Source organism: Globicephala melas, chromosome 19 (assembly GCF_963455315.2).
Source record: "Globicephala melas chromosome 19, mGloMel1.2, whole genome shotgun sequence".
Taxonomy (NCBI): Eukaryota; Metazoa; Chordata; class Mammalia; order Artiodactyla; family Delphinidae; genus Globicephala; species Globicephala melas.
In genome coordinates, this window is record NC_083332.1 from 35,243,921 (window position 1) to 35,269,929 (window position 26,009).

Here is a 26,009-nt window from a genome sequence, read left to right on the forward strand (position 1 = left end):
TTTCTCTCTTAATTGCGGCAAGCGGGGGCTACTCTTTGTTGCAGGGTGTGGGCTTCTCATTGAGGTGGCTTCTCTTGCTGTGGAGCACAGGCTCTAGGCACGCAGGCTTCAGTAGTTGTGGCACACGGGCTCTAGAGCACAGGCTCAGTAGTTGTGGCACGCAGGCTTAGTTGCTCCGCGGCATGTGGGATCTTCCCGGACCAGGGATCGAACCTGTGTCCCCTGCATCCGCAGGTGGATTCTTAACCACTGCACCACCAGGGAAGTCTCACTATTACGCTACTTTAAATTGGAAATTTTCTGGTTTGTGGTGGGATTCTTATAAAGTAGGATGTGACCGTCACAGGGTTGCAAAAGTAAGTGAAAAGTCATTAGGCATCACAGACAGGAACCACGGTAGAACAACGGTAATCTATTTCAAAAGAGTTATGGCCGGGGAAGGGTGGGTAGTAAAGTATCTATTTAGCTTCTCTTCAAATACTTGGGCATTTTTCAAGGCATTTACCATTGAATTTGGATAGTTTTTTCCTGGTATGCAAGTTAGAAAATTAAAGAACAGAACAGTTATGAAGTAATAAATGCCATAACTTGGGCCACCAGCTTAGGAGGAGACTTTCACAACTTTTAGGAATGCAAAAAAGTGAATATGTGCCCTTTGGTTTATCTGTTCAATAAGTTGGCTTTTGATAGAGTTTTCTTGCCAACCTTTATGATTAGAAAAAGGTACATATTTGTTATATTTTACTCTCAGTGTCCATTCCAAAAGGGAATGCTTGCTGGTTCAGTATGTAAAAGCATGTTTAACTGTAGATAACTATGATATATACAAGGCTAAATGAGATAAAGTTATCTAATAAATAGTGATAAGCTCTTAGAGAATATTCCCCTTTCTCCCTCCCTAAGCTTTTGAAAACTAAGAATGCACTTGAGACAGCAAAGGATTGATGCACTCCTTAAGTTTGTTAAGGAATGAACTCTGTATGTAGCTTTCTTATTGCTTGAAATTATAGTTTCCAAGCATAATTTCATGTATGTATATATACATCAAGTAGAAGGTTTTGAAATACCTTACTTGGCAGGTTTATTATTACCTCAGCTTAATGTTTCAGTGTTAGTTTTTTTTCCTTACCCCTTCTACCTCCTGAAGAATTAAGTTTCCTCATCTGTGCTCCTTTAATGCAATGATTCTCAAAGTATGGCTCCTACCTGGCCCCTCTCCTTTTTTTCAATTCTTATTGCTTCATAGTTGTTCATACCTACCTATGCCTAAAGGCTACTTATTAATAACCTGCCAAGTAAATTATTGAGGATTACTAAAACATAATATTCATAAACTAAAACTGGCACAACATTTGAGTTTACTGTTATCTCTAATACCTTTTTCTTCCAGGAAGTACTGTCATGGGAAACTTGGCACCAATGCAAAGCTTCTTACATGTCATATGCAGAATGGGGATTCCTACAATATTCAGGAAGGGATGATGCTTATTTGGGATGCATCATCAGTATTGTCTCAAATTGATCTCGGTTTTTCATCGTGTTTCCTCTTTATTTTTCATTAGAGTTACTGTTAGCTTCATCTTTAGCAATTTAATTTATGGACTTTCAGTTAACCTTTCACTGTGTGGTCAGGGATATTTGTACCAACAATATTTTGGCTTATTTAAGACATGAATGTGTTGCAGTGCAAATATAAATCCTTCATTCCTCTTTTGCTAATGCTGATTTATACAGTCACCTAAAAACTTGCTCCTGTGGAGATACTTGAATGTTACTAAGTTCCTTTTCCACTGGAAGAATGGGGGAGCGAGAGGCCTCCTCCTAGTGAACCTGACACTATATGCATGGGCTTCTGTGGCAGGTGCTATATTATGGGTTGGGCACTCTGTGTTGTCTGTCCTTCATCCCTTTAAGAAGAGCACGAGGGACCTTTTTTCATCTTTGCTCTGTGCCTGGCATATAAGCATTAGATTCATATTTATTGAGTGATGTTGTCTCAGCTTCTCAAAGAGATAAATATTTTTTTACAGATTTTTTTAACATTTTTATTGGAGTATAATTGCTTTACAACGGTGTGTTAGTTTCTGCTTTATAACAGACTGAATCAGTTATACATATACATATATCCCCTTTACAGATTTTAGAATAAACTCACTTAAAATGCTTATTGAATACCTGTTAGGTTCTGGTAGGTATACAGTTGAGAGTGCAATTGAGTGTTTTCAGACACCACTTTAAGTGGATCTCATTAAGGAAAATGTTGCTATTCATACTGTTTACACATTTTGTTTGCTTTTCTTAATAGCAAAGAGTTTCCTATAACAGAAAAGTCCTTTTCCTTCAGATTTGTTAATCATGTATGTGTTTGAATGACACATCTATATTATTTCCTGTTGTTTGGTCTCCTGGAGGTGAAAATCCCAAACAGCATGGAGTATTACATTTGTTTTTCTCCTCTGTGTGGTAGCCATCATTAGCACTTACCTCAGTTCTTTCTTAGCATTTCCTTTTTGGGTCCAAGGCAAATTTTTCAAACTTTGAGACCAGACAGGGATTATTCATTTCTCTCTTTTTTTTTTTTCCCTCTCTTTTTTTACTGTTATTTGCTTCTGGAAATCCCTTACTCTGTCCTAGCCATAAATACTCCTCTAACAGTTCAACCAGAAAAATTATCTACTTTTACCTCAAAGATGTACTTTCTTAAACCAACCTCAGTGCATAAGAGAAATATCAGAATCATTCAGTGCTTTTCCCAGACAACTTGAAGGTTACAATGCAGGGGATAAGAATACTCTATGTGACTTAAACCTCAAGTGCCCAGTGCCACTGCAGACAGTTTTGGACACCTGGACGACATGTAAAAATATCTTATCAGAGCTGCCTTTCCTTTTGGGGGAAAAGTGAAGTTCCAACCAAATATTTAACAATCTTTCACTTCCCTTTCCCCTGAATATCAGATACCTTAGAGTCTAGAGACAAAAAATGCTCTTGTTAAAATGTCTTTAGGTGGTTTCTGTTTCAACTGGCAAGTGTAGTCTTGATATACAATACACCGTTCTTATCTACTTTGCTACCAAAGAATCTTGTTGCCCTCCAAGTTTTCCCCATTTAAATACAAGAAAATTGTGGTCATTGGGGCGTCCTGCAGGATATTTTAAAAGCAAATATATTTCTGGGTGAGTTTCCCTATCTTGATAGGGTTTGAGTTATACAGGTATACGCACTAGACAAAGTTCAGCACATACATGCTTAAGACCTGTACATTTCATTACATATAAATGTAACCTCAAAACATATTGAAGTCCAGTTAGTGATATGCATACTGAATTTTTTAGGGGGAAGTATACTGATGCCTTTGAAATGCATCAAAAAAAATAGGTGGATTGATGATGGATAGAGATGTGTAGAGATGTGATAAAGCAAGTATAGTAAAATGTAAATGGTAGAATCTAGGTGCTGGGTATATAGGTGTTCACTGTAAAATTCACCTTTGCTATATGTTTGAAATTTTTCATAATAAAATGTCCGAGGGGCATAGTGAACACTAGAAGCTATCACTTGTAATGCATTCACTGTCTTAGGGGAAAAATCCAAAACATTTTCTAAGGAGAGAAAATCATTAATATTTCCAGTGTATTATATATTGTTATTGTTCATGCTATACAATTTAGCCTTTGAGTGGTGGATTGGAAAAAAGTCCTGCATCCACTGTTTTGGAACAATGAGGTAAAGATGACAGCAATAGTAATTTTATGCCCAAAGTTTGGTTTTTCTGCCTATGGTCATTCATTTAACCAGCCTCTCCTGTCTTGGCAGCACAATCCTGAAGTCTTATTTTCAGAGAAAAGAAAGTATTCTTAAAGTCACTGAGCTGTATTATGGTTGAATGCAAGCAAATATTTGAAGAGATGAATCATTGATTCCTGGACCATTTGTTAGAGAGGGTTAGGCCATTTGGCAGATGTCTCTGTGGTGAGCTGTTTATGATGGTAGAGGTCTGTGTTTTTTGAACCAGACCTCACTCCTTTAACACTAAACTTACTGAGAGCCCAAGTTTGTTTTTTCCCCCTCTCAGAGCGGCTTTAAAACATATAAAATGTAAAATTAATAAATCATAAATGATATAGAAATGGAAAGAATAGTCTTTACTTTCTTTTTTCAAAGGGGGAGGATAAAAATAAATATTACTACACTTCAGAGAAGTAGATTTGCAAAGGAAAGGTTTGTAATTATGCCCTTTTAGCAAAATAGTCATGAACAGTGTAATGATTTAAAAAGCATTACCATTTAGATGGTAAGGAAAGTATTTCTTTTTTTTAAATAAATTTATTTATTTTTATTTATTTATTATTTTTGGCTGTGTTGGGTCTTCGTTGCTGCCTGCAGGCTTTCTCTAGTTGCGGCGAGCAGGTGCTACTCTTCGTTGCGGGGCGCGGCTTCTCGTTGAGGAGCACAGGCTCTAGGCGCCCAGGCTTCAGTAGTTGTGGCTCGCGGGCTCTAGAACGCAGGCTCAGTAGTTGTGGCGCACGAGCTTAGTTACTCTGTAGCATGTGGGATCTTCGTGGACCAGGGCTCGAACCCTTGTCCCCTGCATTGGCAGGTGGATTCTTAACCACTGTGCCACCTGGGAAGCCCAAGAAAAATATTTCTACTAAGCAATGGCATCCAGTGGTATCACTATCATGAAATCAGTTGATGATTGCCACAGCTGCAAATCTGATAATTGTATATATTTAAATTACGTGACTAGCTTTTTTTTTTTGGTTTCAAAACTGACTTGACCATCTAATGCTAAGTAGTCTTCAAACTTAAGGTGAAGTATATAGGTATTACAAATGTGTTGCCTTTACATAATCTCTAGTCTTACTCATTCTCCATTCCATTCAGTCTGTCAACCCTTGGATAACATTACCCATAAGCAGGGTACTGTCTAGGTCCAGTATGATGCTTCATAGGATGGATGTGGTGGGAAATACAGGGAGCTGTTTCATTGTGTTAGTATGTACTGTACATGATCACTAATGGATGTAACTGTTTCCTAATGGTTATTTTGGCTAACCTCACCAAAAGACTATGTTCAAAGATAGTCTCAGTTCATTTTTCTGGAAAAGGAGATTAACTTTTTAGACCCCAGAAGAATCACCCTTTAGTGTTTCAATTTGTCCCTTCGTTCAGTCAGGAAGTCCTGCCTACGGTGCCAGTTTCTGTGTTGGGTTCTATAGCACAGTGATTTCCAGACCTGGCCACCATCAGAATCACCTGGGGAGCTTTTAAGGAAACACTTGCTTGGGCCACATCCTAGAAATTCAGATGCTGGCTATTTGGAGTAGAACGAGGAATTTGGATTTTAAGAAGTACCTAAGTGACTCTAATGCCCATCACCTTTGGGATTATTAAGCTACAATCTTTTCCAAGGTTCTTTGTCTAAAAGTATAGATAAGTAATAATTATTTCAGTACAGGGTAGCTGAGTTCTATAAAAGATGAGTTTGTTAGTTATCTTAGTGCTCTTAATTAAGACAGATCTGATTCCAGAGCCCCCACCTCCCAGGTTATCTGGTTACTTCTGATTAGCTACCTGCTCATTTTATAATATATTGCATTTTGGGATACATTTTACATGTTGGGCACTGTGCCATGTATTTTACATGTACTATTTCATTTAATCCTCATAGAACTACTATGAGGTGTAAGAACTATTACTCTGTCCATGTTTTTTGTTTTGTTTTTTTAATTAATTAATTTATTTATTTATGCCTGTGTTGGGTCTTCATTACTGTGTGCGGGCTTTCTCTAGTTGTGGTGAGCAGGGGCTGCTCTTCATTGTGGTGCGTGGGCTTCGCATTGCAGTGCTTGTTGCAGAGCTCAGGCTCTAGGTGCACAGGCTTTAGTAGTTGTGGCGCACAGGCTTAGTTGCTCCGCGGCATGTGGGATCTTCATGGACCAGGGCTCGAACCCATGTCCCCTGCGTTGGCAGGCGGATTCTTAACCACTGCGTCACCAGGGAAGCCCTCCATGTTTTAAAGTGTGTCAGTAGTCAGGATAATTAGAATGCATATTTGGAAATATTGCAGGGCTGAGACCTGTGCCCAAACTGTGTGACTGCAAAGCCAGTGCCCTTGTACTGTAGGTGGCCTCTGGCATCCTGTACAAGATCTGTACATTGAATGTTCCTGTCTTAAAACAATGGTCTTTGGAAAGTGGGCCACATAATGCTTTTTGGAATGAGATAAAATGAAGCTGTCTAAAGTGTAATTGTTTAGCTTCACTACCCAGTCTTTTGCCTAAGGTATTCACAATTTAGTCTCTGAGAAGTGTCATAAGTGACAGCCATTTCCAGATGAAAAGCTATACATTTTTTAGTGCTGAATAAATCTGAAAGATCATACACTTTGTTCACTTATTTGTCCTCCTTTTGGCTGTAACCCTCAGAAAAAAATTAAAGATAACAGCTCTTATTTTTTCCTTGTATGTTTCATAGTCTTTGCTTTGAAATGCCTCCTGGCTTCTCCCCCCTAATTAACTTATTTATACCTGGTCTTTACAGATAGTCCTTACAAAAGAGACTTTGGTTTTAAAATATTGAAAATACTTGTATTTTTTTACTCCATTTCCTTCTCTGACAAATTTTGTAGTTGACATCATTTTCTAGGTCATTTAAGGAAAATGACTCTTTTGGAAAAAATTGACCTGAACTATACTTGAGTTCAATTTGGAAATAGAAAAAAAACAAAAACAAAACAAAACAAACTCCCACTACATTTAATTCTCCTCACCTCCAAATTAGTCAGATTTTTAGAAATACCTGTATTATTGGATATCTTCCATTTGCTTTGAAATATACTAAATGGAAATCTGCATGGATTTAATTATTCTACATTCAGTTTAAATAAGCCTTAGCAAAAATATTTGGATAGAATAAAGTTTAAGAATTTGATGAGGACACGGGGAGGGGGGAAGGGTAAGCTGGGACGAAGTGAGAGAGTGGCATGGACATATATACACTACCAAGTGTAAAACAGATAGCTAGTGGGAAGCAGCTGCATAGCACAGGGAGATCAGCTCGGTGCTTTGTGACCACCTAGAGGGGTGGGATAGGGATGGGTGGGAGGGACACGCAAGAGGGAGGAGATACGGGGATATATGTACACATATAGCTGATTCACTTTGTTATACAGCAGAAACTAACATACTATTGTAAAGCAATTATACTCCAATAAAGATGTTTAAAAAAAAAGAATTTGAGATCCAACAAACTTCCTTCCTTCCTTCCTTTCTTTCTTTCTTATGCATTTATTTTTTAATTAAAAAATTTCATCCATTTGGAATTTTCAAATATGGCTTGTGATACGAATCTCATTCCCCCTTACATGGATAGTTAGTTGCATCCTAACAGATCATGTATATATCATGACTCACACTTTTCCACTGGTTTTTCAGTGTCTGTAAACTTATTTTTAACCCACTGTTTTCCTCACAATCACTCCCAACATTGTTTCTTGTTAGTTATTCTAAATAGCTCTACAAGTGTTAGCATTAAACTGTAACTTTATAGGATCCCCTGTTCTCTCCCCTTCAGGGCTTTGTTTTCTGAGACTTGATCTCACCTTGACATCCTCAAATCATTGCCGATATTTTTACTACCTGATTTGTCTCCCTTCCTCAGGTATGCCTTCTCCAATTTAATGTGTCATGTTGGATTGAATCTACTGTTTGCATGTCATGTCCATCCCAACTTCCATACTGATTGCATGGAAAGGTTCTGGAGCTTTAGAGAAGCCAGTGGAATTCCCTCCTGCTCTGATAACATTGAGAGCACCTCCCCAGAAGATAGAGCGTTCATTCCCAAGTAGAGTTCCCTTGTATCAAATCTTGGACCACTACATTCTGCCATCCGCAAAGTATTAGCTGGCTTAGACACAGACGTTTATAGACTATTGGTTAAGAAACTATGTTAATCCAGAGTATGGATTTCTGTACAGCCTTAAACGGAATGAGGTCGTTTTATATATACTGGTATAGAAAGATGTTAAGGGGGGAAAAGCAAATCATAGAAAATATGGTGATGTTCTAATTAATTTTTTTAAAGCCAGTTCGTAAGTACATAATAATAGGTGTGGAAACAGATTCATGAAGCTTTTAGCAGGGGTTACCTCCAGGAAGGGAATGGGCTATGAAGAAAGCCTTTCAGAAAAGAGCAAAAGACCTTTGCAGCATTTAGGTCTATAAAACGAACATGTATTCACTTTTTATGTTTTTTGGTTTTGTTTACTTGTTCGGGCCGCATTTCGGCATGTGGGGTCTTAGTTCGCTGACCAGAGATTGAACCTGTGCCCCCTGCAGTGGAAGCACAGAGTCTTAGCCACTGGACCACCAGCGAATTCCCTCTCACTTTTTATTTTTTAAAAATCACCAAATGTAAAATAGCTAGTGGGAAGCAGCCGCATAGCACAGGGAGATCAGCTAAGTGCTTTGTAACCACCTAGAGGTGGGATAGGGAGGGTGGGAGGGAGACGCAAGAGGGAGGAGATAGGGGGATATATGTATATGTATAGCTGATTCACTTTGTTATAAAGCAGAAACTAACACCATTGTAAAGCAATTATACTCCAATAAAGATGTTAAAAAAAATCAATGGATGTTGTAAAGCAACTATACTCCAATAAAAATTAATTTTAAAAAATCAATGGATGAAAAAATTTTAATCTAATAATTTAAGATTTCAAGGAAGTGACATTAGCTAAGCTACTGCCCAGTGGCAGGCCTGCCAGAAACCTTGGATTCTTACCTCCTGTCATCCAAATTGTTCTAAGTTCCTCTGTGAACTTTCTTGTGAGAAGGGCCAACGCATCACTTTTTTTTTTTAACCTAATGTTTGCTGTCTGAGATTTTACCACTTTTTTTTTTTAATTTTATTTGGTTGTGCTGGGTCTTAGTTGCAGCTCTCAGGCTCCTTAGTTGTGGCATGCGAACTCTTAGTTGCAGCATGCATGTGGGATCTAGTTCCCTGACCAGAGATTGAACCCGAGCCCCTTGCATTGGGAGCACGGAGTCTTATCCACTGTACCACCAGGGAAGTTCCAAAGCATCACTTCTTAAATGTTGCTTTTTGGTCTTTCTCAGAAACCAGCGTAATTTATAAGATCAACAGAAATTTATACCAAGGACCCTTTAAAAGAGTTATTTCTGATTTCTGTCTCCTTTTAAGCATTGAAATCTCTTGGTTATCTACCCTCTGGAGGGAATTATATACCCTGGCCCCTGCAGTGATGGGAATGGTATGGTATTACTTCCACTCTTTGCTGTTTTAGAATGTGTTCTCTTTCATTTATTTATTTATTTTTAATTTATTTTTGGCTGTGCCACACGGCTTGCAGGATCTCAGTCCCCCAACCAGGGATTGAACCCGGACCAGGGATTGAACCTGGGCCACAGCAGTGAAAGCGCCGAATCCTAACCACTAGACCACCAGGGAATTTCCACTGTGTTCTCTTTTAAAAGGTTATTTTCAGCTGAATCCCTGCATCATATTCCTACCTATACTTCAGTCACATCCTTTAAAGTACAACCTCCAAATTTTGAACACAGCCTGACTATGTTGGGAGAACCAGGAACATCTGTCATATTGCTTGGCTCAGCCATTGCTGTCTTGGTAGTCTGGAGGGAGATAATGTCTATCCATTGCCTCTCCTCTCTCCTCTTCTTCCCTCCCTCCCTTACCCTGTCCCTCCCCCTCTCTACATATTAGATTAGATTAAATATTATATATATATTTTTTCCCTTCCATTTTTCCCCTATGAGCAGTAATTAGACTGGGCAAATATTTAAAAGAATTTACTACAAATCTGTCCAAAATAACAGAAATAAGTTTTCTCTTGTTTCTGATCCCACTAAATTATTTTATTTATATCTATTTCTGAGCCAGTGCTCAAGATATGAGGATGTAATTATAAATAGCCAAATGTTGAGTAGAGACTACCAGTCTCTAATCCTTATGTGTCTGTTTGTGCCCTTATGGGTCCTAGTCTTCAGGTCTCAGCATGATTTTTTACTTTTTGCTACCAGCCCCACGTTAGTCTCCTGCTTCCAAATCTTTACTTCTTTTTACATGTAACCAGATTTCCTCAGCTTAATGAAGAGCTGGCTCTATCATTAGGCTTTTTTTTTTTTTTTTTATGATAAACATGCTGTGTGGGATGAGAATGGCCATCCATAAATTCCTGGAGGGTGGGGACTGTATCTTGTTGATCTTTATTCTCCCAGTGCCAGCCTGGTGCCCGATATGAGGTGCTCAGACAAAGATCATTGGTGCATCCCTGTTCTTAACTTTGTAGCAGTTGTGTGCAACAAACTTATCATTGTGAAAATGTAACCTTGTGATATATATTTACCTTCCCCAAAACAGAGTCTTGCTTACATAACAGAAAAACTTTGTAACTACTTATATGATTTCTGTAAATTCTCAAGAGTGTCTCCAAATGGGAAATCTATGCAGTTTGGGCAATTTAAACAGAACACTCTGGGCTTCCCTGGTGGCGCAGTGGTTGAGAGTCCGCCTGCCAATGCAGGGGACACGGGTTTGTGCCCCGGTCCGGGGAGATCCCACGTGCCACGGAGCGGCTGGGCCCGTGAGCCTTGGCTGCTAAGCCTGCGTGTCCGGAGCCTGTGCTCCGCAACGGGAGAGGCCACAACAGTGAGAGGCCCGTGTACCGCAAAAAAAAAAAAAAAACAGAACACTCTGTCCTTTTATTATTCTTGTTATAAAGTGGGTGCTATCACGTTGGTATCATAACTTTTTTCTGTCCTTTTTTTAAACTTTATTTTATATTGGAGTATAGCAGATCAACAACATTGTTACAGTTTCAGGTGTACAGCAAAGTGACTCAGCCATACATATACATGTAGCCATCCTTCCCCATATAGACAAATATCTGTAATTAGATATTTTTATTTGAAACATATTAAAATTTCTCATACACTTAAATTAAGAAAGGAGACTTTTTTTTAATCCACAAAAGGAGCCCTTAAAACAGTTGAACACATTCTTCTCTTGTATTTCTGTATCGATAGAGATTTTTTTTTTTTAATCTATGGTAACTCCTGTGGTTTACAAGGATATAGTTTAGCAATCATCTTTATACTATAATGATAGAAAGGAACCACTGGTTGTTAATTCTTATATAAAGACACCTCTTTGCGTCAGAAACCTATAAAAAAACCAAAGATGATTCTTCACTGTAATCCTAATATCTATAATATCAAAGTAGGAAAGTTTGAGTAATTGAGTAGGCGAGAATCTTTTATTCATTTTCCTTTTCATTTTTTCTTTTAGAACTGCCACTGGATGACCAGGATTCCTTGTAATTGATAATGTTGGAGATCAACTCTGCAACTTTCTTCAGCATTCAGTTGTTAAAAACAAATAGGATGCAGGTTCCTCAAATCCAGATTATGACAACAGTACTTGGAAAACTGAAAACTATCTAAATGATTATCTTTGGTTGGGCTGTGTTCTTAGCGAGCAGAAGCCTTGGCCAGGGTCTGCTGTTGACTCTTGAGGAGCACATAGCCCGCTTCCTGGGGACTAGAGGTGCCACTGCTACCATGGGTAATTCCTGTATCTGCCGAGACGACAGTGGAGCAGAAGACAGCGTTGACACCCAGCAGCAGCAGGCCGACAGTGCAGTACCCACTGCTGACATGAGGAGCCAACCCCGGGACCCTGTTCGGCCACCAAGGAGGGGCCGAGGACCTCACGAGCCAAGGAGAAAGAAACAAAATGTAGACGGACTAGTGCTGGACACACTGGCAGTCATACGGACTCTTGTAGATAAGTAAGTATCTGGCTCACGGTCACCTCCTATCTAATGAAAAGCCTTCTGCCAGGAACCATAACTTTTGGACTTCTTCCGTTCGTTAGGATATATTCACCAAGCCTTGTTGCTCATAGGGCAAGGGGAGAATATTTTATTTCTCCTCTGATGGCAGAGTAAATTATAAGGTTTGATGTTTTTACTTGCTAACATGTACATCTGTCGGGAAATGTGTAAACATTTCTGTAGCAGAAAACACTATTTAAAGCTATGATCTTTATTAGGGAATGTAGTCAGTATGGAGAGAGTTTGTGTTGAAGTTACAAGAGGTAATGGTTTCACGAAGACTCACTCTTATCTTGCTTGACTATCTACTCCACTGACCAGGGATTCAAGATGAGTTGTTTTACCAAGAGCATAGCTGCATGCAACTTCCGTTGGCAATGGAAGGACTTAAGTCAAGGAGAGTTTTCATCCTTCTCCCTCTTTTTTATCCCTCAGTTGGCCCTCTTAGATCCATTTGGGAAGCTTGTAAATTAAAAGAAACTGCAGGACACACCTGTACCCGTTTTGTTTTCCCCTCTGCTTTGTCTAAGTATGAAATCCCAGATTGAATAACAGTGAAATTAAAGGGCATTGTTCAAGTTGAAAAAAATATTTTAACTTAACCCTATAGCACAGTAGTTAGGAGTAAGTTTTAGAAGCATGGTGGACAAAGGTTCAAATTCTAGGCCAGCCCCTTAACTAGCTACATGACATTGAGTAAATTACTTCTTTTAAGCCTCAGATTCCTCATCTATAAAAGGAGAATAATACCTTTCTTACAAGGATTATCATGATAAAATATATATAAAGCATCTAGTACGGTGCCTTGCATGTAACAATTGCTCAATAGAAGACAGTATTTTTTTAAAAGTTCTATCTGGGTTCTTTTTGCTTCAGGGTCAGCTAGTATATATTTAAGTATCTAAATATTTGATAATCACATTTATAAAAACACAGTTTTGTTTATTCATGAGAAAGTATAGCATAAAGCAAGGTATACCTGTGCATATTATTCTGAGGTATTTTTTTTTCCTCATAGAAATAAATTTATATTGCATATTTTTCTATCTGCCATAGAGCATGCTGGGGGAAGGTAGTTCTTACAAATATTCACCATAACCAATTCAGAAAGGCCTCCCTAAGTTTACTAAAACCTGCCTTTGAAGTAGTTCTGGTACCTGAATTAATTTAATGTAATCTTTATATGTTTGTGGGAAATATCTGTTGAATATAAATCTATGCCATTTACATCCTCTAAATTCAAGCAAGGGTCTAGAAGCTGTTATGTAAAGTTTCTTCACAGTGACATTTAAAACGTGCTGTGAAATTGTAATGAAAAGTTGTCCTTCCCAAGTAAGGAAGTAAACCACAGCAGTGTTACTTAAGCCCATTGGAAAAACAGGTACAGAATAGACTTTGCTGTATTTTTTAAAAGGGTGATTAAGAGAGTGTGGGGGCAAAGCAGGAGGAGCTTTAATTCCAAGCTTCAGGAAAATATTACAAATTATAAGAAAACTTGTTGCTAAAGCACGTAATCCACTTATGTGAGGCAAGTAGTGTACACTTGAATAACAGCCTAACTTTTACCTTAAACCTGTTTGTACTGAATTATAGTTAACACTCTTCTGAGAATGGAAAAATTAGGCAGATGCAGAGCAAGTATGAAGGGACATGTTGGAAAATATAATGGCAAAACGGGGTTCAGACAGTTTGTAAACATAGTTACATAGCTTATTTTTTTAAAACTGCTAAAGAAAAGAATTTCTTAACCTGCGAAGTTTATAAGGCTATTAAAACTAAACAGAAAAGACAGGACAGATGGGCTTAGTAAGAATATATGTAAAAGGGTGTATGCAGATATCACAATTATAAAATGACCTATATTTATTGTTCTCCTCTCTCGTTGTTACTTAGGAGAGGATGACCTTGATTTGAGAGGACAGTACAGTTCTTAATGGCATAGTGAGAGACCTGCTATAGGAAATACACTTGAAATACACTTATTTTAAAATCATTTTGAAGTTTGATTATTTGCTTTTTTTTTTTTTGGTAGTAACTTTACCCTCAGATTGCTAATGGTATTAATGTTATTCACATGACTTTGGAATTTTAATTTGCAGGCTCCTCCTGATGGAAGTTTTTTTCCTCACTGTGTGTGTGTGTGTGTGTGTGTGTGTGTGTGTGTGTGTGTGTGTTCCCTGTCTTTTTCTCCCTTTCTCTCTGTCACCTTTGTTGTCTCCATCTGGGTCTCAGGGACCTTCAGTCCACAGCTGAACCTAAAAGTGGTGGTTCTGAGTTCCCATCCTACTGTAAGAAGCCCAGGTCCTGCTGCATGGCTTTCTCTGCCTTTTTCTGTCACCAGAGACTTGCAGGTTTATACCGGTTGCAGCTCAGATTATCATTCAGAGCTCTGCAACTCCTTTCACTGAGAGCAGTACCCTGTTCCCACTTTATTTTTTGAGTCTGCTCCATCACTTGCACAGGTGGGGTTTTGGTCCCCATTACCTGCCTTGCAGGCATAAAGCTCCTGGACCTCTGTCTAGTTCTTGACCCAGAGCCCAGTAGTCTTATGACTTTAGCTTTTGTCTTCCACCAGAAGTTTCTGCTCTATTTCTGTTCCACAAAGAATTTTATCTTGTTTTTTTGAATGTAGGGATGTGTATGTCCTTTAAGTGTGTCTGTATAGAATTCAGGTGCTCATATTCGTTATTGGTCACTGATCTTGTCATATTTTTATTCGTTTGCCCTTCTTCCCTAATCCCATTGTCCTTTTTACCACCCACCTCCAAATATCAGTAGGTAATCATTCTACTGAATTTAAGGTATGTTCTTCCAATATGCCTGGCATATGTTTGTTTATGTCTGTATAGGAAGTTTATAAATATTGTTTTGTGTATGATTTTTAAATTTTACATAACAGAGAAGTCTGTTTGGTTTTAACTTCTCTCAACATTATATTTGAGACCTATGTTGCTGTATATAAAGCTACAACTGCTTCTGACTGCTACAGAGTATTCCTTTGTATGCTCAAAAGTACTATATTTTGTTATCATATAATCTGGTGACAGTCACTTAGGTCACTACTTCTAAATTTTTTGATCCTACAAATAGCATTGCAGCAAATAACCTCATATGCACCTGTGTAATAACTTCTCTAGCATTGTTGAGTATATGCATACTTAATTTCATTATTGCCAGATTGCCCCAGAGCAACGTTTGTATCCGTTAGTTATATCATTTAAGACAATTCTTTTAAATAAGAATTTTCCCTTATTATGAAAAGGCACAGGATGTGTCAAACACAGGCACCTAATGAGTACCTGAAATGAATTTAGTAATTCGCATATTGCAAGGTTATTCTGAGGATTAAAAGATTGAAGACAATCGTTTTTGTTTTTGTTTTTTTTCACAGTGAAACAGAGAGCCACGATATGTAAACAAATAAGCAGTGAATATACTCCTTAAATAATTAGATTATCATAGTTTGATGGGAAATATTTCATTCATTATTAAAAGTTCCCCTAGGGGCCCTGGTGGCGCAGTGGATGAGAGTCCGCCTGACAATGTAGGGGACACGGGTTCGTGCCCTGGTCTGGTCTGGGAAGATCCCACATGCCGCGGAGCGGCTGGGCCCGTTAGCCATGGCCGCTGAGCCTGCGTGTCCGGAGCCTGTGTTCCGCAATAGGAGAGGCCACAACAGTAAGAGGCCCACATACAGCAAAAAAAAAAAAAAAAAAAGGTTCCCCTAAAGCACCTCTTTGGATTCCTGAGATCACAGTTTGAAAGTCCACTGAATTAAGGGGAAAATGCCATTTTAGAGCAGTGACTAGAAGATTAAGTAGCTTAAGTTTGGTTTCTTTTTCTTCTAACACCATTTTATGAAGTTTAAGCACATAGTGATATTTACCAGAAGAACACTTAAAAATGAAGATGTTACATAGGCCCTTGCTTCTGTAAGTCCTCATTTGGGATTGTCATCTCCATTCCTGGTGATTCTTTGAGGTACATGTGAGGAAGATGATGTTGTCCTCCCTGGCTTGTCTCTATTGGCATTGGGCCACTAGAGGTAAAGCTGAAAGTGGGCTCTGGGCTCCAGTATTAGTCCCATGCTTTGACTTCAGGCTACATGGTGGTCCTTTCATGTGCCCTTTTGCCCATTTTATTTGTGGGCCATCATAGATAGTAACCTTGGAAATGAGCACACGTGGTGTGCGTTTGTCCTTATAGATTATAGCTCTGGTTGTCTCCTCCATCTCTTTCTCTACGCTCACTAATGTACATTTCTTTCTCTTCCTACCCCCACACTTCCAGTTTGAACTTTTATTTGAAATTGTCATGTCTCATTTCTTCAAGTTTGATGTCTTGAATGTTTGTTTTTCAGTGATCAGGAACCTCCCTATTCAATGATTACATTGCACGAAATGGCAGAAACAGGTATTTTTAAAGTTTTTTAAAATACTTCCTAATTAATGATCATGAAGAAGTGTAGCCACTTTTATTTTTTAAAAAAAGACTTCAAAAATACTTAACACATATGATGAAGAAAAAAACCCCTAGTCTATGGAAATTTTCTTGTATAAGGACAATAATTAATAAGCACTGTATTATATCCTGAGTATATGCTGCATATTTCAGTAATGGTTTTATCTCACTAAAATTATTAAAATAAAATTATTTTTGGCATTGACAGATCTTCGACTATAACTCTTCTAGAATGGGGAGGATAATTTTTTTGTCCCTCAATTTCCTAAATGTCATTCTGAAAATAGAGCCAACTGTTTCAGATACTTAATCTTCTCAGTTAACTCCTATGTCATAAATAAGATGCTGGAAACTATTTAATCATAATTTGAGAACCCAGAACCATAGCTTAAATGTTGTTCAAATAAAGATACCCCCAAATCACCAGACTCCTGTAAGTTAGGATTCTTTGTCTCTACTGTGATGACTAGCAGTTGATGACCATGTCCATGCCAAATACTAGCTGCTTAAAAGCTATAGGATGTTTCCGTTTTCCAAGAGTGTTTCTATTTTAATGTGAAGTCATCTTGTGTTGTAAGTTATATATTCACATTTTTAAAATATGGCTCCATCGTATAATCTTCTTGATTTGCTCCTAGATGAAGGATGGTTGGACGTTGTCCAGTCTTTAATTAGAGTTATTCCATTGGAAGATCCACTGGGACCAGCTGTTATAACATTATTACTAGATGAATGTCCATTGCCCACTAAAGTAAGTTAATACTTATCTTTTATGAAACTGACATCTCCGCTTAAACACAGGATGAATGACCACAAAGAACATTTGATATAATGCATTTCTTTTTATATATTTTGGGTCTGTTTTATTTAATGTTAATTTCATTATGTAAACTTGTTTTTTATTACTAATAAATTGCTACATCCTCTTTCTGTCAATAGCTTACTCTAAAACTTTAGTTTAAAATTTTAAAAATGTTAAAATTGGAAGCATTTATATCTGAAATGGCAATCTTTGAAACTAGAAAAGAATGTTCAGTTGCTGAGCTGATTTTCTTCTCTCCAAACAATTTCCTCATAACAAAAGTTTTTTAAACATTTTCTATTAAGAGAAAACACTGTTATACCAAAAGTACTTTTGAGTCTTAAACATATTAAATATCGGCATAACTTTGATTATCCCTTATGTAGACTGAAAGTATCTAACTTTCATTGCCTTATTCCATATGGTCTATGGAATCCTTTTTTAAAATTTTGGATTCTGGCATCTTTCATTTGTTTAAAGCCTCAGACATTTGGGCCTAACATGGAAAACATGGACAGAGGGAAAAGTCTTTGGCCTTGTCACTGGTGAATTGACCTTTGCCTAGTCTTTTAAAGTCTTTGCCTTTAAAATTCTGGTGATATTTGTTCTTGATTGATAAAAAAAAATTTTGTAAGAAACTTTTTACTTTAGTATCACTAGGCCCTATTGTTATCAATCATACTGGCATTTGGGTGGACTTAGTCTGTTTAACGACTCGAGTATATAGCATATATTTGATACAACTGGTACATTTTGAATGAAATGGAATCTAGCAATTCATTTAAGAAAACTTTCAGGTTGATCAAATAATATTTCTCATCAATAATGGTATCCTGGGCTTCCCTGGTGGCGCAGTGGTTGAGAGTCCGCCTGCCGATGCAGGGGACACAGGTTCGTGCCCCGGTCTGGGAGGATCCCACATACCGCGGAGCGGCTAGGCCTGTGAGCCTTGGCCGCGGAGGCTGTGTGTCCAGAGCCTGTGCTCCGCAACAGGAGAGGCCACACAGTGAGAGGCCCATGTACCGCAAAAAACAAAAATAAATAAGTAAATAAATAAATAAAATAAAAATTAAAAAAATAATGGTATCCTGTGACTATTTTGTATCATTTTTGTATGGTCATTCTGAGTTGATTTAACACATGGTTATTGCTTTTGTGTCAAAGAATTACCTTGAGGAAAAAAAACCTAAGTAATACATTTATCAAATCCATTTGTACATTTTTGTTTTTAGGATGCACTCCAGAAATTGACTGAAATTCTCAACTTAAATGGAGAAGTAGCTTGCCAGGACTCAGGTCATCCTGCCAAACACAGGAACACATCTGCAGTCCTAGGCTGCTTGGCTGAGAAACTAGCAGGTAACTCTGGGAAGCTCCATCAAGGAAGATCTTAAGTTGTTTAACATCAAGGGGAAGATGGCACTGCAGGTCTTTGATCAAACCTGCTTTACCACAAAGACGTGTCTCTAAAAAAATAAAATAAAATTGAGCAGCAGGGTCTAACTGGAAAAAAATTACTCAAGGCCACAGAGGTAAATGCAAACTAATTTAGCTTTGAGGACTTTCAGAGGGAAATTTAAAAGAAAAAGTTTTCCTTATTTGCTTTAAAATTAAAAATAAGAGAAAAGGCTAAGCTCATATGATAAAGATTGTATGTAATATGTAATATACATATACACACACTTTATAAAGTTTAGCTAGGCAATAGAGACATATTTGGTAGGGGAGGAAGAAAAGGAACTTTAAATTGGAGCAATTCCTGAGAAGACAAGCAGATTTTTTACTTGTCTGTGAATGTTACCCATTTTACGAAAGTTAACATCAAAGTATAGGTGAATAACCCAGCTAGTTGCATCATTTATGGTGGAAGAAACAATGGATTAGAAATCAAAACATGGGTATTGGTTCAACCTCTACCATGTGCTCCCCAAGTGCCCTGGAGTAAGTCACTTCAGGAGTGTGTCTCAGGAGTGGGCTCAGTTGCTCAACTGTGAAATGGGGATAGTACTATTCCCTGCCTTAAGCAGGAGGTTTGAATAAGATAATGCACATGAGAGTACTTTGTAAAAGAGCTCTACAATTTTATTGGTATTAGTTACAAATTCAAAATAATGTAACACATTTAATTATATCCAGTGTTTGTTGTATTCATCTAGGTCCTGCAAGTATAGGTTTACTTAGCCCAGGAATACTGGAATATTTGCTACAGTGTCTGGTAAGTGAGACATCAAAGCTAGTTATTCTTAGTCATCTAGAATTGTGCATTTTTCTAAAATTGCCCACTTAGCCACTGGCACAGAGAATGGAATCAGCTATAAATTTTATTTGCAGGTGTTTCCTGAGTGTTTATCTATTCCTTCCTGTGTTTAAAAAAAAGTAAGGGCAGGATAGGAATTTATTGCAGGCAAAAACAGCTGAGTTGGTCTGGTTTTAAATTTAGTCATAAGATAGGTGCTATGATTGGCTTTTTTTGTGTGCGTCCTTAGAGTCTGCCAAATGGTAGTAGGAACCTCCGCAGTGGAAACAAAATTACACGGCATTCCAACAGGAAACTGTGAGGTCAGATTCCCAGTGTATATAAATCTCTGTCCCTCCATCCCTCCCACCATTACTGCTCTTAAAACTATTGTTGAGTATTTGATATATCGTCTGTGCAGCTTGTGGTTTGCCAAGGCTGTGCTATCGGATCTCTCACACTGCTTGACTGCAGTCTTGACTGGTCTATGTTTTTTAAAGTTATTTTTCAGGCCTACTGTGCGTTGGCCTTATTTCAAAATCTGAAAGACCCTTTTTTTCAGGACCTATATGATATGTACTTAAAACACTTAACACTATGCTAAGTAAGCACTGTAGGGATACAGAAGTAGTCTAGGACATAGACTTAGTAGCCAGGTGGGGAGGGCTCAGGGCCTGAAAAACCAGACAGAGGGAATGAGGATGGATGTGGCAAGAAGCAGGGTGCTAAACAGGCTTTGCAGCAGGGAAGGGCAATGGTTACATGAGCTCTGCAGAACCCAGTTGGGCACCAGAAAAGTGAGTGGAAATCATCTGTTGTTCTAGAGCTCTTTTGCAGGCACCTAGCATAGCTGTGGGGAAGGATGGCTGTGAGAAGATATGATGTTAAGCAGTTAGACCTTCCTTCAAATGTGAACACATGTGACATGAACTTAAATGTAACTGAAAGAGCTCACTTGTTGCTCTATCCCACCTACCATCAGCATTTGTAGAATTCCTTTCAGAGAACAGGTTGAAAATGAAGCCATAAGTTGTAAATTTCATTATTTATAAATTTGGAACTTGGTAGTGATGAATGGCTCCTTTTAGGGTTCTGAATAAAAAGCCATTTTTAGCTATATTTCTGGGCTTCTGTTTGGCTTGCTTAAAGGAATATAAGAATCAGCATGATTTTATTTAACAAAGCTTTAATATATAAATGATACTAAGTAAAATAACATAGTACATTTAATAAGATACTTTTGAAATTTCCATATCTATAAATGAACACGGTAACTTCAAGAAAATAATATAAGTTTTAAGAGACTCTATCTTGGTTTATTACTAACAATATTAGCAAATGGATAATCATGGACTTGAATGAGTAAAACTTCTCCTACTGCTCCAAAAAAAAAATCTAGCACACATTGGGTCAGAAGAGGAAATTGATAACTTGCCATCTCTGCAGGGCAATGATTTTTTTTTTTTTTTTTTTACCTTTTGTTGTCTTTCAGAAATTACAGTCCCACCCCACAGTCATGCTTTTTGCACTTATCGCACTGGAAAAGTTTGCACAGACAAGTAGGTATAGTGACTTCTTACATTAATGATCTATATCGCTTGTTAAAAATCTTATTTTTCATAGTTACTGGATGAGCTGATGCTTTTGAACCCCATCAAACATGCATACATTCTGGGGAATTCCCTGGTGGCCTGGTGGTTAGGATTCTGGGCGTTCACTGCCGTGGCCCCAGGTTCAGTCCCCGGTTGGGGAACTAAGATCCCTCAAGCCGTGTGGCACAGCCAAATAAATAGATAAGAAGCATGCATACGTTCTGATTTGTCTGGGTAAACATCTCAAAGCCAGTAAGATGTAACAGTGACAAAGGCAAGAGTTTTCTCACCTAAAGAATCAAAACTTAATGGTTCTGAAGAACCTCGGGGCAGGACAGGAATAAAGACGCAGATGTAGAGAATGGACTTGAGGACACGGGGAGGGGGAAGGGTAAGCTGGGACGAAGTGAGAGAGTGGCATGGACATATATACACTACCAAATGTAAAACAGATAGCTAGTGGGAAGCAGCCACATAACACAGGGAGATCAGCTTGATGCTTTGTGACCACCTAGAGGGGTGGGATAGGGAGGGTGGGAGGGAGACGCAAGAGGGAGGGGATATGGGGATATATGTATACGTATAGCTGATTCACTTTGTTATACAGCAGAAACTGACACACCATTGTAAAGCAATTATACTCCAATAAAGATGTTAAAAAAGAAATATATATATATATATATATATAAAGAATCAAAACTTGGTGACCGTGATTACCCACTTTTTATAGCTAAAAATTTAGTGATCATATTGCTACTTTCTAGAAAATAGAGCTCTTGGGCTTTGTCATTATTATAGTTTCCAGGTTCTCTAATTGTCTCTCCTCACTCTTTCCCTCCATTAATCTACCCAGCAAATCATCCTACTCTTTCATGGTTAATTTAAGGTTTATGTCTTCCCAACAGGTGAAAATAAATTGACTATATCTGAATCCAGTATTAGTGAGCGGCTTGTCACGTTAGAGTCCTGGGCTGATGATCCTGATTATCTGAAACGTCAAGTTGGTTTCTGTGCCCAGTGGAGCTTAGACAATCTCTGTAAGTAGGAGTTGTCCTGTATTAAAATGCCTGTTTTCATTTCCAAATCCACTTCTTAAATAGGATCACAGGTCTTTATTTTGTGACAGTGAGTGTGAGTTTTTCCATATAAGGTCCTCTACTGGTGGGTTGGCTATATTCTAGCAGTAAAGTAAAGAGTCTAGGGACTCTTCAGACTATTAGATGGAATGCTTCTAATTGCAGCACTCTCCTGTTCAAAAGCTTTTACTGGTCCCCTGTTTCCTCCTGCATCTAGGCCATTAATCAGATGCTACTGTCTAATCAACTCTTTCCAACACAAACTCTTCTCACTGTCCTACAAGCAGTTCCCAATCATTCCTACCCCTGGGCATGTTCCCCTCACTTGGAATTCCCTCTTTACTCTTCTCTTTGTCCCAACTTTGCTCTTCAAAACTCAAGTCATGTCTTACCTATACCGTGAGAGTTGCTCCCAACTTTTCTTTTTCTCCTCCAAGAGCTGCAAGAACTAAAACTATATTACTGCTCTATCCTCACTCCCCCTCCCACAGGTAGCACTGTGCGAAAGCACAGTTGGACATGTGACCCCTCTGCTCCCACTGCAGCATTATGGAGTAGCTCAGTGCCCAGCCTGTGTAGTGCCAGTTAAAGAATAATTCTGAAAAAGTACCATTTGGATTTTGCTGCATGCAAAATAATGACTATAGGGAACAGAAATATAAACCTAGCAGTGCTGCTTTTACTAGCATTTGCTTAATTAATCTTCATATGGCAGTGTAGCAGCAAAGTTAAGGTTATAAGTCTATCAATTCTGCCATTTATGAGCACCTCCACTTCTTAACTAGAATGGCAACTAGCGATGACAGTAGCTTTTTTCTCCACAACAGCCTGCCTTAGAAATGTGCCCACTTTTTCTTTTGCAGTTTTAAAAGAAGGTAGGCAGCTGACCTATGAGAAAGTGGACTTGAATAGCATTAAGGCCATGCTAAATAGCAACGATGTCAGTGAGTACCTGAAGATCTCGCCTCATGGCTTGGAGGTAAAGCTTCCATAGATGGACCATTCTGGGGAGAAAATCTTGTCCTCATTTTCCTGCCCTGGTTCTGAACAAAAGCAATCCTTGCAAAATAGATGGAAATTTTCTACATACGCAAAGAGTGTTTAGAGGTAGAAGTGGTGGGAGAGAGCGTGTTTGGGATATTATTTATTCTTTCATATCTAACATGGTCCTATACATATAGTACATGCTATAATGTTTATTGACTGGTTTAAATATGTCTGATTTTCATCTCTGCCATTTTATGCAGTTAAAGGTACAAAGACTAGTGTTTCTAAAAGAGACCCTTCCTTTTTTTGTTGTTGTTTTTTTTTTGTTGTTGTTTTTTGCGGTATGCGGGCCTCTTACTGTTGTGGCCTCTCCCGTTGCGGAGTACAGGCTCCGGACGCACAGGCCCAGCGGCCACGGCCCACGGACCCAGCCGCTCCGTGGCACGTGGGATCTTCCCGGACCGGGGCACGAACCCGTGTCCCCTGCATCGGCAGGCGAACTCTCAACCACTGCGCCACCAGGGAAGCCCGGCCCTTCCTTTTTTTAAATCCCTGCATAACCAATTGTATTCAGTCTAGAGCTTCACCTTCTCCCTTTATGTTGAAAATGTTGCTGATTTGGGGGTGAAGTTTAATGAAAGAGCTGCTTATATACAGGAAGGTACCGTTAGGCACTAGACATGTCAAGATTAAAGAGCCGTTGAAGAATGGCTGCAAATAGGTTCTTTGATCTTACATCTTTTTGCCAAATGCTTTATATAGTTTTCTGCTTCAGATTATTTTTAGGTACTCCATCTAATACACTTCAATATCCTTCTCTCCCTCATCTCCCTCCCTAACAAGTACAATGTTTATGCATTTGGAAAAGATTCTACTATAAGAGCAAAGCTCTGTAAGTACTTAAAAATGAAGCCAGTAGCCTTCACTAATTCTTACTTTGAGGTCTTCCAATCCTTTCAATCTGGAACTCCCTGGAAATTAAACTATAAAATAGAGTGTCCTTCCTTCGGTTTTATACTTTTTGTCACTGAGAATGCACAGGGAAGAAGACAGTAGTCCACCAGGAGCTTTAATGAGGAAGAATAGATTCTACCTTCTGAGCCGTTGGTTATCTCTGGTGGTCTTCAGGCATTGATGGTGGACTGCCATGCTCTTTGATTTTGCCAGGCTCGCTGTGATGCCTCTTCTTTTGAAAGTGTGCGCTGCACCTTTTGTGTGGATGCTGGGGTGTGGTACTACGAAGTAACAGTGGTCACTTCTGGTGTCATGCAGATCGGCTGGGCCACACGAGACAGCAAGTTTCTCAATCATGTGAGTACCTTGGAGACCTGTGTGGATGAGAGCAGCAGCAGTTTTTTTGGCGAGTGGGTGGCGGAGACTCATTTTTCAGATAGTTTTGCACAATAATCGTTCCTTGGGCTGAATCACATGGTGCCAAATCCCTAACAGTGGTTTTCTAAACTGATTTAGAAATAGGAAAACACAGGTGAAATTGCCCGTCAGCTGTTTTTTTCCCCTCAAGTTTTAAGTTCATGTTAATCTTCCACCCAGAGTTTAGATGTGCTCTTTTTCCTCTTTTTTTTTTTAATTAATTAATTTATTTTGTTTTTGGCTGCATTGGGTCTTTGTTGCTGCGCGTGGGCTTTTCTCTAGTTGCAGCGGGGGGGCGCTACTCTTCGTTGGGGTGGCTCCTCTTGCTGTGGAGCACAGGCTCTAGGTGTGTGGGCTTCAGTAGTTGTGGCACACGGGCTTCAGTAGTTGTGGCGCACAGGCTTCAATAGTTGTGGCTCGCAGGCTGTAGAGCGCAGGCTCAGTAGCTGTGGTGCGCAGGCTTAGTTGCTCCACGGCGTGTGGGATCTTCCCAGACCAGGGCTTGAACCCGTGTCCCCTGCACTGGCAGGCGGATTCTTGACCACTGTGCCACCAGGGAAGCCCCTCTTTTTCTTTTTAGGCTCTGCTCCAGCCCCAGCCACATGTTTGGCTCAGTTTTTATATTGGGTCCAGTGATGGTTTTTACCTTGCGTTTAAGCTTTAGAAACTTCGTAGGAATTCTGTTCCTTTCATAAAATACTAAATGTTGTCTTGACTCCTCTTACTTTTACCTTATAATTAGTAGGCACATTTGTTTTCAGTATTCAGTATTTATCTTTTGCTAGACAAAGCTGTAATTTATAAGGGAAAATTAAGTCCACTAGAGGAAGCAGAATTGGGCTGCCTCTACCTGGGTGTGAGAGGTTGGGGTTCTTCGCTTTCCTACGAATGTTAATTTCTTGTCACTTTATACCCTTCTAATGCCCAACCCAATCGGCTTTCCTCTCATAGTCATATTATAAGCTGTTTGGAATTAATCCAGTTTTGATCAGGAATATTTTGTGGACATATGATTTTTACCCTTTGAGCTGGGAAAAGTCCCTTAGATTTTTTTTTTTTATGTTAATCTAAATAATAGCCTCCCATCCCATACAGCTAGTTTCTAAAGTGCCCTTTCAACAAGGCTGTACAGCATCCTGGAATTGTTCATGGCATTTTACTAAACTCCTTGCTGGAAAGAGACAAATTGGAGGAAGAGGGCCCAGGGAGAGGTCAGGTCTGGATTTTTGTCCAGGATGGAAAACTGGACCCCAGTCTGCCATTGCTTTGTTGGGAACCTTCCCTGATGCGGCGCCTCCTAGTCCTCTAGGCCTTAATTAAAACCTGGAAGAATGGGGCTTTTTTGTGACACCATGTAGTCAGAAGTAAGTGGGTCTGGAGAATGATGCCAGTTAGTCTTTTAGTGCCCAACTTGGGCACTAATTTAAAGAAGACAGTATCAGTTACACTGACAGCCTGCCCCAAATGATGTCCTCAAGAGGATTTTTTAGGAGTTAAAAAAAAAATCTTAATTTCCAGAGCACCTTCATTTTAGAGCCTATCATCCGATTCCCACAACAGTTTTTACTGTCACAGTTTCCATTTCACAGATGAGAAAACTGAGACT

The 26,009-nt window shown here is 38.9% G+C and overlaps 1 protein-coding gene across 3 annotated transcripts in view; it reads left to right on the forward strand.

Annotated features, from left to right (window-relative positions):
- Positions 1–26,009, forward strand: part of RSPRY1 (ring finger and SPRY domain containing 1) — a 46,314-nt gene that overhangs the window by 2,707 nt on the left and 17,598 nt on the right. For 2 of the 3 annotated variants that reach the window (XM_030848096.3, XM_030848098.3), the window contains exons 2-10: positions 11,332–11,833; positions 16,239–16,291; positions 16,978–17,090; positions 18,374–18,500; positions 19,298–19,356; positions 20,870–20,936; positions 21,875–22,006; positions 22,909–23,024; positions 24,200–24,343. In XM_030848096.3, coding sequence (XP_030703956.1) covers positions 11,487–11,833; positions 16,239–16,291; positions 16,978–17,090; positions 18,374–18,500; positions 19,298–19,356; positions 20,870–20,936; positions 21,875–22,006; positions 22,909–23,024; positions 24,200–24,343 — 1,158 coding nt within the window. In that variant the 5' untranslated portion in view covers positions 11,332–11,486. Of the gene's footprint in view, positions 1–7,606; positions 7,666–11,331; positions 11,834–16,238; positions 16,292–16,977; positions 17,091–18,373; positions 18,501–19,297; positions 19,357–20,869; positions 20,937–21,874; positions 22,007–22,908; positions 23,025–24,199; positions 24,344–26,009 lie in introns of those variants that run through there. The other variant, XM_060289393.2, reaches the window with a different exon arrangement.